Source organism: Helicoverpa zea, chromosome 23 (assembly GCF_022581195.2).
Source record: "Helicoverpa zea isolate HzStark_Cry1AcR chromosome 23, ilHelZeax1.1, whole genome shotgun sequence".
Taxonomy (NCBI): domain Eukaryota; kingdom Metazoa; phylum Arthropoda; class Insecta; order Lepidoptera; family Noctuidae; genus Helicoverpa; species Helicoverpa zea.
Window position 1 is genome coordinate 9096907 of NC_061474.1, and position 18128 is coordinate 9115034.

The window sequence follows — 18128 nt, forward strand, 5'->3', positions numbered from 1 at the left end:
CGAGGCTGCTTGATTTTCGGAAGAGTTACCGCGGCTCTAGTACATAAAGGGCTTAAGAAGGAACAGGAATTAAGTCAGTAAGAGTCTGACACTCCTTGCACCCTGAACCGCATTTTAATGATGTCCCATAAAAAAGACAGTATGATAATACAGATGTGTCACCATTTCATTAAAGTTGTCTCAAAAGAGCTTCAGCGTGTTGGCTTCGGCTCCACGTTCGCCTCCCAAATACCCGGGACTCTATAGTCCCGTGGTCTGGAAGAGACATACAAAATACAGACCATGTTAATAATTACATCTTAATTAGCTTAGTCGCGTGTTCAAGTCTACACATGACATAAATAATTATTAATTAATTATTTTGCGGTTTAGTCCTTAATGCAATAGCAATAGGTATATCTATTTATGCTTTTGTTATTGAACACTATGAATAATATGTATTATTAAGTTTGTATTGATGACCAGTTAGATGATTATTATATTACTTAGTATTGCAATTATATCGAAATGCATTTTTTTCATTATGCATTTTTTTACTATGCATTTTTTTACTAGGAATTTTATTTACACTTAGTTATGTACTTCTTACGCACTTCTCCCTTATATATACTTCCTTATGTACTCTCTTTATATATTTACTTATGTACTTCTTATGCACTTCCCTTACATACTTTCTTATATACTCCCCTTATATACTTACTTATGTACTCCCCTTTATGTACTTCTTATGCACTTCCATTATATACTTACTTATGTACTCCCATTATGTACTTCTTATGCACTTCCCTTATGTACTCCCCTTATATACTTCTAATGCACTCCCCTTACGTACTTCTTATATGTATATTTCCTTATGTAGGTACTGAAGCTGAAAATCAAACTTAAAAGTCGTTCCCAAAAACCATCTTCTATAGAAATCAATCAGCTAATAACTAGCTTTTTAAAAACAAACTATGACATACACACTTAATCGGTACAGGGGATTAACATTAAAAAAAATATATAACATCGATTCTAGTTAGCTTATAGTTATAGAAAGAAGAAAGAAAGAAAGAAAAACCATTTTATTTAACACACAAATGACGCAGAAAACAAACACACACAAATACAAACAAATATAACAATGGACAAAACAAACAGTGAAACAAAAAAGAAAATATATATATAGTTATAGTTTATAATTACAATAATAGTAGGAAAATATCCATTTATTAGAGGTACAATCAATCAATGACTAATCACATTTCCAAAATAAATAATTGAACTTATTCGCGGGTAACATAAGTTAGTCGGGACCGAGGGAGTCCCCTTGGTACGCTAACTAAGCATTGGATACGCATTAACGGTTAATACAATCTCCATTCAATAATGACTCATAACACCATGAAGATAAAATTCAAAATGCTATCCTTCGATTGAAGAGATAGCTGAACCACTTTAGAAAGAAGAAAGTATTTAAACCCACCTTTGTCCAGGTAGAGCATCATTCGCGTCGTATCACCTGAGTTTGAAATAGGAATTTAGAATTCCATTTTTAAATAATAATAACAATTTTGAATTCCATTTTTAAAGTAATAATATTATTCTTTATTCAAAATGAATTTTGCAAAGTTATTTTTCTTTGTGTTCGCCTGTTTGTTGGTTTTGTCAACTGTTTCGGCAGCGCCTGAACCTAGATGGAAGTTCTTTAAGAAAGTTGTAAGTTATTTTTTAAACCTACCTCTATAAATCTAGAATTACCTGATTTCGGACCTTACTTATTACATATAGTGAGAAAAAAAAGGGCTTGCATACGTAAAAAAAATAATAATGAAACCATTATGATTTTTTTAAGGTTGTTAACGAAAATTGCCGTATACACCATTTTCTTCCGAGCAACAAATAATAAATAACTATAAAGGAATAAGTTATTAAAATTATAATATTTATTTAAAGTGTCATTTTGAATTTCTCAAAGATATTGCTCAATGTAAATCGTTTTTGGGTATAACCTTTAAAATTGTGGAAATGTTTTTTTTTGTACAGTTTCATAAAATAAAATAATAAAATATGCACTCCATAAAATAATGAAGGACTACTAGGAGAACATAACTGGAACTTTTAACTACAGAAAGATCAGTCTAACTAACCGTGTTACTTTAACTAACAAGTTTAACAAGCTCACGTAATTGCTCAGTAACTTGAACTTAGGATTACTTACTTAACTTTTTACTTTCTCATGACTTTGGTAAGTTAAGCCTTGTAAGTTAAGACTTGATGTCTTAATGAAAATGTATAATAGTAGTAGTAGTGCTGTTATAATAAACTAGTAGTTGCCTCGGTGTAACCAATTAGTAAAGGAATTAATTCTAGCATCTGGATAATAAGTAGATCATAATTTATGATGATTTAGTTTTAATATAAACACCTCTTGTATAATATTTTTGCTATAAACTTATAAAAAACTTTGTACGGTATAATATTTTCTGTATAGTTATAAATAAATACGTATTCTAGTACTCATATTCCCCTAAAATATCATTAAAATCTGTTCAGTAGCTTTTGCGCGAAAGAGTAACAAAATTGCACACACACTCTCACCAACTTTCGCCTTTATAATATTAGAGGGATTTTCTTCTATAAATTCGTAATCACTGCTGATGATCTTTTCAACGTTAGTGACTGCTTTCTATTCTTCTTAATACAAGACTGAATCAACGAAAGGTTTTCGAATATCAGAACGTAACAACAAAGTAGTATTGAAGGTAGGTATATACCGTAGTTTGGTACAGGGTGAAATACCCAGTTCCCGTCCGAAAGAAACATCGTGATTATGACATCCTCTTATCTATAGCTTTCGTCATGTAAATAAGAGGCAACTAAATAGCGTTTTCCAGTTTTCTTTTGAGGTAACACGCTCTTTTTATATCATCATCTCCCTATTATGTTGGGGTCGGCTTCTAGTCTATCAGGATGCGGCTGAGTGCCGGTGTTTTACAAGGAGCGACTGCCTATCTGACCTCCTCAATCCAGTTACCCGGGCAACCCAATAGCCCTTGGTTAGACTGGTGTCAAACTTACTGGCTTCTGAATACCCGTAGCGACTGCCAAAGATGTTCTATGACAGCCGAGCATTTATGAAACTTCCAATAAAAAATATGAATTTTTATTATTTTCAGGAAAGGGTTGGTCAGCACATTCGTGATGGAATCATCAAGGCTGGTCCCGCAGTCGCTGTGGTCGGCCAAGCTGCTACCATCGCGGGAAAGTAGACTCTATTACAAGAAATATAAAGACTAATATTACTTGAATTAAGACTGATGAGAGAAGCTTTTGGGAGAAAATTTGTATTATTTTGATTGGGAATAAAATTATTTATTGAAAGTGTTTGTTTTAATTTCATTTTTATGAATAACTGTGAACAAATTAATAACTTGTGAACATCTCTTTATCCTGGTGTAGGAAAAAGTTGCTCAAAACCGCTCGTAGAAGCTAGTAAAAATATAAAGATACAAAGAATACAGGAAGCGAATCTTATTAATATAACTCAAAGCATAGTAAACTGTAACATATTGTAACCACCATAACTCATTCAAATATTAATTAACTTAATTAAAACCACGTAGGGAATTATTTTGCTACCCTATTCCTTCCTTCCTATAATATTATCTGTACGTGTACCCTAATATTATAAAGAACTAATTACGTTTGTGAGTTTGAATAGGCAATTTCTCAATCATCATCAACGAACCATCATTTGCCTAGCCTTTTTTCCAACTATGTTGGGGTCGGCTTCCAGTCTAATCGGATGCAGCTGAGTACCAGTGTTTTACAAGGAGCGACTGCCCTATCTGACCTCCTCAACCCAGTTACCCAGGCAACCCAATACCCCTTGGCAAGACTATCGACAGAACCAGTTTTCAAGAATATTTTTCCTGGAGAAAATTGCGTTATTTGTGATTATCGGAAGCAATATTTCATCCCGGTTTAGGAAATTAGCTTACTCAGGATGCGAGTGACACCGCATTACGAAGCTTGTTTCTGATAAAATGTTATGTTATTCCCCTATCCCGAACTTCAATATAAAACATAACATAAATGATAACACAATGTAAATAAACCAATGCAATATTGTTAATATTTTAATTACTCATCATCATCATCAATTAATTGCCTTTTATAATGTCATAGGTCAAATAATATAAAGTGTTAGGAACCGGGGATATACCGTTATCAATGTTTTGAGTTTTATCATTATTTGTTTATATTAAATAATAATTACATCGCAGTAAATATATTAAGCTTTTGAATAATGTACCTTATAGCTACTAAAATAAAGTTCATTTTCGAATTTACAAGTAAATGTATTTAAGGTCAGTACGACACAGTTCATACATAAAGGTTTTTGAATAATGTGTCTTATTGCTACTGGGATAGAGTTCATTTTATGATTAGCAAATTGTTATGTACGGTATATTATACATATATTTATATGTATGTACAATTGTCAGGTCATTCAGAAGATTAGTTAAATTAAAGAGGTCATTGACTGTAAACAGTAGCTGAAATGTATTTATAGCGTCTTATCTATCGCTTTTGTTAAATTAGGTAAAACGTCTAAACCTATGTTGGTAAAATTATGATGAGAAGTCAGCTTCCGCCCTTGATTACACCCTCGTCAACTACTCCAAGCAACCCGATTAAAACAACTAGCCTTCATTGATTAATGAACTATCTACCTCAGAAATCCATCCAGTAGTTTACAAGATCGGCGCTTTTGAATACACAAATACCACTGAGCAATTAATGCCAACTCTATGAATGTTTGCAAACATCGTCTATTTTTACTGAAATTACATTAAGAGTACAAACCACAAAGTATCTAGATATTAGAGGCATCTCCCATAGGAATAAGTATTTCATTAAGTTGGCTCGTGCCAGGAAATTAACTTAGATATAAGTAGCTACTCATAACTAACTCTATATGATCTTAGTTTTACTCGAACTATTTCAACTGTAATTAATAATTCAACTCAAAATTATACTGAAAGGATAATCCAACACGCTTACTTTAGTATTCTTGATCTATACATAATAAATAGTAAACTTTTGTGTTTTGTTTCTTCGTACTCTAAAGCTTTGGTTTCCTAGGAAAGCGGTGCCGTCATATAGCGGCCGTAATACAGCGGTGAATGACGTCACCAGAACGTTGTCTATGTAAAAAAAATGGGACGGTTTCCTAGAGAGCGGTAACTGACGCCGTAACTTCAAAAAGCGAAGCCGCCATTTGCATGACGGCCGTCTTGACAATGTCAGATAGTTTGGTGAACGTTTTATTGAAAGCGGTGAAGCTTTTTTAATACGTATTTGAGTTTTTTTTTTTCGGAACAACGTCAAAAATTAGTTACAACTCTTGGAGCAGCGAGGACGGCGAAATTTTAATAGATTTCGTTCGTAACCACGAAGCAATATATAATATAAAAAGTAAAGATTATAGAAAAAGTCAACTAAAACAGAATTGGTGTCGTGAAATTTGAGAAGTATTAAATAAAACAGGTTAGTAAGTATGATACAACTAACAAAAAGTTTATGACGGTGTGTTAAAACGGCCGTGGAACTTTCCACATGTCATCACCGTAAAGACGACCGTCTATTTGCGTCCGTAATATGACGGCCGCTATATGACGGCACCGCTTTCCTAGGAAACCCAAGCTTAAAAGGCTCCGAAACTACTAAACCGACCTCTTCCTTTATTTTGTTGCTTGATTATGGCTATATTTTGTCCGGGCACGGGGGAGATTTTCCTGGGATGCGGCTGAAACCGAGGGAAAACTTTAGTTGCTCAAAGTGTCTCTCCTGAAAAAAATAGGTAACATTTGAAACAAAATAAATATTAACATACCATCCAATAACAAAAACAAACATTATCTTAAGTATCTCCTTAATAATATATATTTCGGCAAGTTTTACTTATTACTTTTTGACGTATAGCAGCAAATGATATCAATCCAGAAAAAAGTCACATTCTAAAAGCTAGCCTCAGAGATTATAATTATTACAGCCAACATAGATACAGAATTTATTAAAATATATTATTATCAACGTATAATAATAAGCTTCCTTAGAGTAACCGCACACTGCAAACTTTTAGTCGGCCGATAGTTTGTTAGGGCTAGTCAATCGGTGTGAAGGTGAATTACACATTACAAAGATCAGGTATTTAGCCGGTATCAGACCTACTGAAAACTGTGACCGGAATCATCATCATCTCTCGAGCCTTTTCCCAACTATGTTGGGGTCGGCTTCCAGTCTAACCGTATGCAGTTGAGTACCAGTGTTTTACAAGGAGCGACTACCTATCTGACCTCCTCAACCCATATTTCAGACTTACTGGCAGTGTTCAATGACAGCCGAGACCTACATTTTAACGTGCCATCCGAAACTCAGTCATTGGTCCACGATATACTTAGAAGGTACATATGTACTTTGGAAAAGTTGCATTGGTAAATATCAATAATCGAATCAACTGTCGACCGACTGTTTAGTCTTCCGTTTGCGGATATTCCTTATTTATATTATAACAGCATGGCGGCCGCTTCCCTTCGGTTCGTTAAGTGTAATTAGTTATTCCCTTTAGCGAAATATTACGAGCACTGATTTTAATCTGACAGATGATAAAAAATATGAAATCCTATTTAGTGTTATGAAAGTGAATTGTGGGTTTGTAGGTTTATTCTTCAATGACGCCTAGTGCCTGAAAAAAGAATGATAAAAGCAATATCGTTTCATTATCATCGCCATCATTATACCTATTTATCATCCTTATACATTATATATTATAGTTACCTGTTTAGACTGATAAAGCTCAGAACACAGACGAGTAAAAAAATAAAGGACTGCGTGGCAGAAACTTATAAAAGTTCTCTATGGGGTTTCATCTTCAGATTCTGAACTGATTACAATGGGATCGCCTGGAAAGTTAACCTATTAAACAAAATAAGATCTTTGCAAATCGGTCTAGGCGTCTTTAAGAAATCAGTGAAAATACATTCATAATCTTCAGAAATGAAATGCCTACATTAAAATTTAAAGCAATGGTTGATCTAAACGCGGCTAGGCGCTTCTACCGCGAAACTTTATATCTGTACGTTAAGAATGAGATACCGTGAAAGTTAGAAGTGTACAATATTGAACAGACTCATTATGGAAGACACCATTGTTATGTATCTTATGAAATTATATAAAACAGAAGGGGTAAAAATCAAAAATTTTATCTTCCGTACCAATATAACTAAAGCTGAAAAGTTAGTTAATTGGCACAAGATAATCTTAGGTGTTCAGGGTTTTATAATAGTGTGGGATATCCCATCTATCGAAGAAGGATATTGGCTACTTTTTAGTCTAATGAGTAGAATAGAATCCGCTGGGAAATGCTCGTTAAAATACAATTATGTAGTTACTACAAAATTGTATAACTGACCTGTTTGAACATTATTCATTGAACTTACATGCATATAGGTACCCATCTCAATTCCCTTTAGTAAGAGCCCTGCCTCACTAAGACGCCATGGCGACGTCACCAGCGGCGTAGGTCTGGCTACTTCTGTCATCCGCAGGTCGCCAAGACGAGTGGCCATGGCGTCTCGACAGTCAGTTGTTTAAATCAAATAAATACTATATTTCGACTATATGGCGACTGAGTGAGGGAGGCGCGCTTTTACCGTGTACATTATAGTGGCAACCGTGGTAGCGTCGCCAAGCTGCCACGGTAGCCAGAAGCCACGTAGGGAACTGTAGCTCGTGGAAACACCTCCAATTTGGCGACGTTGCCAAACTGTCGCCAAGTGAGTTAGGTTCCATACATTTCAATACTAACTGCTTGGATACGTAGCCGGCGACGTCGCCATTGGCGTCCTAATGAGGCAGGGCTCTTAGACCGAGGAAAGTCCCTTTTCACATTAGCATAGGGTTGTCTGTCACTGTCATGGAGTGTTTTTTTCTTATTTAGTATTTGTCACTGAAATATTTAACGAAATAAACCTAACATCGATGTTTATAACAATACAGGCACTAGAATTTTATGTGTAAAATTTCTTAGAAACCATATGTAGTATGTTACGGGGTAGTCAGAACCAAGTAAGTCAGACAACCAGTCTTAGCAAGGTATTGGGTTGTCAGGCTAACTGGATTGAGGAGGTCAGATAGGCAGTCGCTGTTTATGAAACACTGGTACTCTGTAGCATCTAACTAGAGTTATGGAGAAAGGCTACTCAGATGGTGTGCACGCAATTTTTGATTGCAAACAAAATAACTATGCATTCGATTACACGTCACTATTTTCAGTTCCCCAAAACATGTGAAATCCTCATGGCGGGCACTAGCTGTTCGGCATAATGCTGAACTGGATCTACTTGGCGCAACCTATTGTTATATTTCTTCTTTTTATTCTATGTGTACGTATGTATTGTGTTGTATCAATACCTAAATATTTTTCTTTCTTCTTTCTTTTCTGAACGACAGCCCTAACCCATTCTCTATTCCTATAAATACGTTCCCGCCTCATTTGACAAAGCATTCCCAAACAAGTTACAGTGTTGTCACTTTCCATAAGAGGCATATCGAATACTCCATCATCATGCGTTTTGGCAAAGTTTTGTTCTTCGTCTTCGCTTGTTTTGTCGCCCTGTCCACTGTGAACGCGGCTCCTGGTAACTTCTTTAAGGATTTGGTAATTTTTTTTTTTTTTTGTAAATTGTTTTATTGTTTACCTACTAGCTATGTGTTTTCCGTGGTTGTACTTGTGTGTCTTAAGGGAAGTGCTTTCTGTCCCCGGATAAAATGTAACTTATGTGACAGTGTAGCTTCTAAATGGGAAAATAATTTTCCAAATAGTTCTGTAGCTATGCAGCCTTTCGCGTAAACAATTAAAGACACATATGTGGAAATCTGACCATATCTTTAATATTGCATAGTGTACTTTTTGTCTGAAATTACTAAACAATAAAAAAACATGTTATATATTATCCTGATACGGAAAGATTTTTGTTTTCATCATCTGCCTAGCCTTTCCCCAACCATCGTTGATGACATATATGGTTATTTTACATGGAGCGATTGCTTATCTGACCTCCTCAACTGACTTACAAGAGTAAGTAAATAAATGAATATAGTAATTTCTATATATTTTAAATAATTATTTCTGCTTTCAGGAGGACATGGGCCGTCGAGTTCGCGATGCAGTCATAAGCGCTGCCCCGGCCGTCGACGTGGTTGCCAAAACTGCTGCGGTAGCCAAAGGATAATAGTTCTTGATGCCTTTCCAATAAGATTTATTTTGTTTTGATATTTCATTTTCAAAAATGATATTGTATCAAAGTTAAAAAATAAATGTATGAAAATTAGATTGTATTTTATTCTTCTGATATTGAAATTGAAAGAACTAAGAACTTTACTCAGAAATAAACTTTTTTCTGCTATTTCTAAACCACCCAAAGGTAGACTGATCTAAAATGCCTAAGGCGTTAAGTCCGCCGTTGTACAATATACGTAAGGTATTTAATAAATAAACATACATTTGAAATTCTGCAGTAAACCATTCAGAAGTGTTTTCATGATTTTTTTTGGCAATATATTAACACCCCCTACGAATAAGATGGCTAACTTCAGAATTGTATAGTTACGAGGCGTGAACTTTACACTAAAATTTCCAACCGTTAGCAGCATTTTAAAAACGTAGTACTGGAAAAACTTGGAAACTCAATGGACCGTTCACAAAATACGAGCTTTCCTTTGAGAACACTTGGTTTTGCCCGTTAACGCTTGTCAGAAAAACGTGTCGAAAAAACTCGTTTTTACGCGAAATTTCGTTTTTCTTAGTTTTTAGTTCTATCATTTTTTTAGAGAATTCAAAGGATTGTAAGTTAATTAAAGTGTTAGGTACTTTAAAAATCAGGCGAAGTTTGAGTCGGAATCGGGTTCGTAGGGATCCGTATATACGTATGTGGTTACAGCAATAAATAGATAATCTTTGATCATTTTTATTCTATTGTTATAGTGTGTTATTATTACGACAAATAATATAAATAAATTATTTTGTCTAACTAAAATGGTTCGTGAAATACAGCCTGGACGGTGAAATCTTCGTCACGTTTGACACCAATATAAAGATGCTTCACTAATTTTAAACAAAAACGACCAGTGGCCAGTTAACTTCTTTCTTTTAAGATTAAAAAATAATAATAAGTATACACACTTATCTCTGAGTAATCCAGAGATACTGACAGTATCGTCTTCCAATCATCATCCTCCGAGCCTTTTTCCCAATCATGTTGGGGTCGGCTTCCAGTCTAACCGGATTCAGCTGAGTACCAGTGCTTTACAAGAAGCGACTGCCTATCTGACCTCCTCAACCCAGTTACCCGGGCAACCCGATACCCCTTGGTTAGACTGGTGTCAGACTTACTGGCTTCTGACTACCCGTAACGACAGCCAAGGTTGTTCAATGACAGCCGGGACCTACAGTTTAACGTGCCATCCGAAACACAGTCAGTGGTATCTAAGATATACTTAGAAAGTACATACAAACTTAGAAAAGTTGCATTGGTACTTGCCTGACCTGGGATCGAACCCGCGCCCTCATACTTGAGAGGTTGGTCCTTTACCCACTAGGCCACCACGACCACGACCACGACAGTATCGTCTTCCAATCGTCCGCAAACAAATCACAGTCGGGCTTGGCATTTGTGGAATGAGAGATTATGAACGCTCAAACGTGTAACTTGTGAGTATCTATACGAGGGTATTACTGCTATTGGGTGTGGAACCGTAGAATTTGTGTAATCCTAGCCAATTATCGGTAACGTCGGTTGTTCTCATGTTAGACATATTATAGTGCACAAGCATTTGGGCAGACACAGGTGCACTCACTATTCCTTCACTAATCAGATTCAGATCAGGCGCAGGACCGACATTTACCTGCTCTCCGATACACGGGTGCATCAATCACCAACTTCCAGGTTCCGGGCTGCTTCAAAGTTTCTAAAACCTACAAAGCGATTTCGGCCCGTCCCGGTAATCGGACCCGAGACCTCGTGCTCAGCAGCCGCGCTTGCGACAGCTAGACCGACGAGGCAGTTGACATACTAAGATGACCCATTGGGTATAGAACCCTAAAACTACTACCTCAAGAAACAACAAAACATGCTAGGTGTTCATTAGATTAATACAGTGTATAAATGACTAATTAATAATACCTATATCAACACAAACATTGTAGCTACGCAACATTGATAATGCTAATAGTTACTTCTAATTAATAGCTTCTAAACCTAACTATTTATTCAATAATTTTCTTGATAAACTAAACATAAATATTTAACCACTATTTCCTATCTTTGGAAAAGGGGAATTTTCTTCAAAAAGGAAGAGTTATAGTCTCAAACAAAGAAATTCTGTTTTTCCTCCCATTGTATGTAGATGATTTAATATAATAATTGTGGTTTTGTTACTCGAATACGAAGGAGTATTTTGAAGGGGATTTTTTTTAAATTAATCTCTTAAAAATATTCCTTAGTTTTTTAGTCTACCTTTACAGCAAATACAATAACTTTAGGCCGATCAGCCGTTTTACTACAAAATAGCTATTGCAACGCGATGTTACCTTTATCCTGGGCGAACTCCTTCCCGTACCAGAAGAAACTATAGCCTAACTATAGCACTATATGTTATAGTGGCAATTGGAAAATCTTTTTTAATCCATTCAGCATTATCGGAGCATTTAAGGTACAAATAGACAAAAAAATCCTCCTTATTATTATGTCACAAACAAAGGATTTTTAAACAAGTAAGTAGCATAAAGTTCCTTTCAAATGCGAGAGAGAAAACAAATAAAAAATCCAGTATAGTAATTACAGAGAAGCCCCTAAACCGTGATATATATCATAACTTATCATCCCGGCTGACTCCCGATAGCCTGCTAATAAAATATTATAACAGTTATCACATAGGCATATTTTATATTGAGTAATAACTGTCAGTACATAATTTAAACATGTCTGGCAGTCGTTATGGGTTGTCAGAAGCCGGAAAGTCTGACAACCTATCTCTCTATCTAGATACATATGGTTGCCATAGCAACTGGATTGAGGACGCCAAATAGGCAGTAGCTCCATGTAAGAAATTGGTATCTATTCAGCTGCATCAGCTTAGACTGGAAGCCGACAATCTAAGTAGTTGGGAAAACGCTAGGCATTATGATGAATAGCAGTACTCTCTCTCAAAATTATTTAATAAAAAATATACACATATTAGTCAAAAATAATTACTCAAATAATTTAAATAACCTAGGCTACAGCCTGTATCTTAAAGATCTGAGTTGCAACGGTTAGATAATTACAAACTTATTCTTTCTACGAGGTATGTTCCCGATTTTTTGTCCATACTAATATTAGAAAGACGAAAACTTTGTTTGTTTGTTTGTAATGGATAAACTAAAAAAACTACTTAACTGATTTAAAAAAATCTTTCACCATTAGAAAGCTACGTTATCTGCTAGTAACATAGACTATACTTTATCCCGGTACAGGCAGTAGTTCCCACGGGACACGGGTGAGACCGCGGGAAAACGGCTAGTTAAATATAATTTTATCGCGTCTACACTGCAGGGACTCCCCGTTTGAGCAACAATTCATTGGTTACTCACCTTATCAAACAAAACAAACATTGCAAAAGAACACTTACCTACATTAATTTTAATATCATTTTCCATTAACTTGACTGTTGCAAGGAAAAATCTAACCTGTCTCTCAGTCATAAGGTTCAATCTTCTTTGGCATTAAAAGTTCTTTCTTCATGTTTAATGATGATATACATTATAAGTAAGTTATTCAAGGTAGTATATAAGTCCTCAACTTTAGCAATATCACTACAGTTCTAAGCTTTAAGAGCTACATAGCGCAGGAGCACGGTAGTGTCAGCCAAGTTCGAAAATATTTTCAAAAATGAATTCCAAAATTGTATTATTCCTGTGTGTTTGTTTGGTGCTTGTGTCGACGGCAACAGCATGGGATTTCTTTAAGGAACTTGTTAGTGTTTTTACTCGTCTTTTTTCATATCATAAAATCTTTGCACTGTTTTTAACCTTTTTTATAGAAGAACTAATTATTATTTTGTTGACTATCCCACAATTTCACTGTAATCTTAGGGAAACTACTCGCATCGCCAGAATAAAGTGTAGCTTATGTCTGTCTCCTGGGTATCAAATTATCATTAAAGTTTTTTTTTTTTTTCAAAATCAAAATCAAAATCAAAAGTCATTTATTCAAAGTAGGCTGAAAATCAGCACTTTTTGAACGTCAAATCTACAAAAGACAGCCCCCAAAACGCCCGCCCTTCACCACTTCCTATGTGTTTTTGCAGGGAATTTTAAAACCGCCCTTTTTTTAGACAAGTGTTCAACAGATGTTTAAGTTTTTTTCGTAAGGCTGTTAATGTTTTTGTTTCATTTAAATACCAAAAAAAATGGTGTGCACAGTAAAGAATATAATCTATCTATCTCAATCAAATCCTTCTTTTTATGTAAATATAGATTTAGTTTATCTGAAAATATAATGTACACTCTATCTCAATGGGTTCATCCGTTTAAGCGTAATAGCTTAACACACCGACAGATTTATTTTCATATTAAATTCGGCCTAATTAGCACAGTTTCTTAATATCTATCATCCTTATTTTCCAGGAAGGGGCAGGCCAAAGGGTCCGCGATGCTATCATCAGTGCTGGCCCCGCTGTCGACGTTCTCACCAAGGCTAAGGGGCTATACGACAGCTCAGAAGAAAAAGATTAGGATATAAGCCAATCAAATCATCATCATCATCACAGTCATAGGAGATCAGCTTCTGAACAAAGACCTCCCCCCATGGATTTCCAAAAATTACCATTTAGAAGTATCAAAGTCAAAGTCAAATCATTAATTTCATTTAGGCCTTTACAAGCACTTATAAACGTCAAAAATATAACTAAGTTTGTTTCTAGTTGCCCATTCCAAAAGTAGCTTCCTATGGAGAAGAACGGGCAAGAAATTCCATGGTTACTCTTTTTAAAGTGGAAGTGGAAGTCATCGTATTTTATAGACTTTTCTCATTTATTTCCAAAAAAAGCCGGTGGGATCTGTGTTATGAGATGTAAAAATTATTAGGATATGTTTGTATGACTGTATTTAGAATAATTTTATCTGTTAAGGATAAACTACGTGATATTTTGATTACACCAAAATAGCATTTTTGGCAAATCATTTCGATTTTAAAACTTAGTTCATAATTGTAATGTTACTTTTTGGGACTATTATTGTATTATGTCATAATGGATAAAAAAGGTTTAAAAACTCAATAAAATTAAAGTATTCTTACAAGTTACCTTGTTGTCTACTTCTTTAATTGTACACCCTTAAAATTATGATATTGCTTGATAAAACCATAGTCTAGTCTGTTTGACTTTTACGTATGATTTTCTAACAATAGACCACAACCACATGATTTTGTTGTGACTAGAACATAAAATCAAAATACATAGAAGTCTACATGTGAAATTACATGGTTGTTTTATGTTTATAAGTCTTGTAGGCGATTAACTTTATCGGAAAACAAATTGGTTTACCTTTACGGCCATCGTCGTGTACAAATATGATAATATAAAAATATGTAGTCGTGACTAACTACGAAATTACTTTGCAATTATTCTTCTGTGTATTTCTGCCATCAAAACCAATAATACTAATAATATAAATGTGAAAGTAACTCTGTCTGCCTTTCTGTATGTCTGTGTGTTTGTCTGTCTGTGTGTCTGCCTGTCTTTTCTTCACGCGTAAACTACTGAACCGATTTGTGTGAAATTTGGTACATACATAGTTTGGAACTTGAGAAAGGACATAGGATAGTTACAGGAAAAAAAAATATTCCGGACATATAGCGCCATCTATTGGTCAAACCAAAAATCTGCCGGAAGTCACTACTCCACGCGAACGAAGTCGCGGGCAAAAGCTAGTGACTAATTTAAATAATTGATTTCATTTACAAAAAAAAACTTGCACACAAATTAATAAAATCCCAAACAAAATAATAATAGCGTCACAATCTTGAAATAATAATAATTATAACGGAACGCTGTAAAGATAAGAGTTTCTCTTACAATAAGTTTTACGACTGAAGTTTCTACACTGAAAATGTAGTAATAAAACGAAGAAATAACTGAAAACAGACGTGCCCGAAATAATGTTACACTACGGTGTAACATTGTTTTTACTATGTAAGTAATATATGATTCTATAGAAAATATTTTTTTTTTTTAGTTTATTTGTTTGTACCCTCAAATCTCCGAAACTACTGAACGGATTAGAAAAAATCATTCACGGTTGGGAAGCTACTTTCTTCCCGAGTAGTACAGGCTATATATATATACGCGAGTGAAACCGCGGGAAAACGGCTATATACAATAATATTTTATTGAGATAACACTTTAATATTACAATAAATAAACCTGAAATTGGTTTTACTTTGTTTTGGCAGAGTACAAATTATTTCAATTCAGTTACCACGTTGTTATTTTCTGTAGTCGTAATGTAGTTTCATATTTTTTTTTTTTTTTTTTTTATGGTAATTCAGTAAAGCCCTTTTGTTATATTCGTGCGGAATAAATAAATATGTGTCGTGTCAAAATAATATTAATATTCTGCCTAGATTTTATCTAATTATGTTCGGATCGACTTTAAGTCCCCGTGTTTTACATGGAACGACTGCTTGTCTGACAGGCTCAACCCATTTATCTAGGCGAATATATGAACGAATTCTATTATTCTTACTTATCTATACTATCTATACTAATATTATAAAGAGGAATTGTTTGTTTGGTTGTAATGGATAAACTCAAAAACTACTGGACCGATTTTAAATATTCTTTCACCATTAGAAAGTTATATTATCTGCGAGTAACATAGGCTATATTTTATCCCGGTGTGGGAAGTAATTCCCATGGGACGCGGGTGAAACCGCGGGAAAACGGCTAGTTCTAAATATAATCAATTTAAACATAGCTTTTGTACCACTGGTATAAAGCGAAGTCGCTTTTACTGTCCCTATATCCCTATGTCCCTTTGTACGCTTACATCTACAAAACTACGCAACCGATTTTCATGTGGTGTTTTTAAATAGATAGAGTGATTAAAGAGAGGTAAAAAGAAAGAAAGAAAATAAGTTTTATTGCGCAAGATATAAGACGCATAAATGCCCTTAACAAAATGAGCATAACACCGATTAAAAGAACATAAAACAAATTTAAGGGAAAATATGCGTCCTAAAGCGCGCAATACGTATAATAACATACATTAAATTGTGAGGAAATAGTGTTATGCCGTGCGAAGCCGGGGCGGGTCATTATCCTCCGAGCCTTTATCCCAATTATGTTGGGGTCGGCTTCCAGTCTAACCGGATGTAGCTGAGTACCAGTGCTTTACAAGGAGCGACTGTCCTATCTGACTCCCTCAACCCAGTTACCCGGGCAACCCAATACCCTTTGGTAAGACTGGTGTCAGACATACTGGCTTCTGACTACCGGTAACGACTGCCAAGGACCGCCGGGGCGGGTCGCTCGTCAATTAGGTACCTATATTAAATGATATTTTCGTTTCAGTTCTTATGGCAGTGTCTGTTCAAGGGTCTTCTAGCTACGTAAATAAAGAGCATAAAAGACCATGGAAGGTTCTCTACTACCCAAAGAAGACTGTATTCAGGAAAGCAGACTTAATCGATAAAGGATGTGTTATATTCCTCAAAATGTGCCCCAGGATGTATAAGTAAGATGAGATTAAATTATTAAATTATACTAGTTGTAGTAATAATGTAACTGTCGAAAATTGGGAGAAAAATATACCTACCATTCTCTCTTTTATACATCACTTTAAATAGAAATTAAGTTTCTCAAATTGGACACGAATGAAAATCCTTTCGTGTCCCGATGACGAAATGATAGATGATACTATTTTTAGTTTTACAAACTGGTCACAAGTGAGTCCAGTTGACGAATAACCCGATAATTTAATTCTACAAATAATTAATTAATTTCAGACAAAATTCGATTTGCGCTCGTCACTACGACGGAGAGTATCAAACGTTTGCCAACTATTGTGAAATGGAATATGAAAACTGTAACAGTTGGCGAAGTAAGTATTACTATAGAGAAGGATTCAATACTAAATCGTAATATTAATCCCTTTCGTTCCTTGGAAAGAATGTATAGTATGTGGTTCAGCGCCTTATTCCTCTCCGGTCGTGTCAGATTGCCGTTCTCTCTGCATCTACGGATTTTCATAAATGTAGGCGGTTTCGTCATTTTGCGATTAGAAACTGGACATAATTAATGTCAAGCTGAATTTCAAAATCAACTAACGAAATCTCCCATTGCAAATCAATCAAGAAATAGGGCATCGGACATAATTTTATTTAGGTGAAACTAAAGCCAAAATTCAATCTCTTTTTGCAAGATAGGGTATAGAATTCCAATACCATTACCATAGAGTGAAGGAATATAGAGTGCATTTTGGTACCTAAATCATCTGCTCGAACGCTTGTGTACTATGATCCTGACCGAAGAGTCGGTCTGGATAGCATTATTGAAAACTAGATTCCTTAACTTTTTGTTTTTCAATATTTTTTTTGTGTGCTTTTACAGAATGGAGTATGGTGAAGCGCACACGATGTTGACTGAATGAAGTATTGCTATTAATTATTTACAAGGCGTTTTCAATTATATTTTGGTATCAAAATGAAATTCATCGTTTTCGTTTATATTTCTTATTCAAGATAGACGGAGAGACGTACGGTCACTTTTACGATATTAATTTAAAAAAAATCGTCCTAAATACTGTGCTACGTAAAATTATGTAAAATTCGGCAACTCCTATTCCAAAAAGATATCTGGAATCCAAGATAGTTTTTTTAACTTCTATCAGCCTAATAAGATCGGAAATCGAATTTCCCCTTTGCAAACATCAAAGTAAATACTTTTTTCCTATTTATTTGTTTTCAATAAAAGATTTTCGTTTTAGATCTTAGAGAATTGAACCAACTGGATACGCTGCCTTCTCCTCCGCCCATAGTACG

At 34.9% G+C, this 18128-nt stretch overlaps 1 protein-coding gene and 1 long non-coding RNA gene across 2 annotated transcripts; both read left to right on the forward strand.

The window, feature by feature from the left end:
* The first annotated feature begins 1563 nt into the window (after positions 1-1563).
* Positions 1564-3363, forward strand: LOC124641910. The gene is made up of 2 exons (XR_006985719.1): positions 1564-1698; positions 3159-3363. It is a non-coding gene; the product is annotated as an uncharacterized LOC124641910 (long non-coding RNA).
* A 13301-nt stretch (positions 3364-16664) lies between these two features.
* On the forward strand, positions 16665-17796 carry LOC124641727. Its single transcript, XM_047179893.1, has 3 exons — positions 16665-16822; positions 17094-17188; positions 17698-17796. The coding sequence occupies exons 1-3, from the start codon at positions 16665-16667 to the stop codon at positions 17727-17729; spliced, it is 285 nt and encodes a 94-aa protein (XP_047035849.1). The 3' UTR covers positions 17730-17796.
* The last annotated feature ends 332 nt before the right edge of the window (positions 17797-18128 follow it).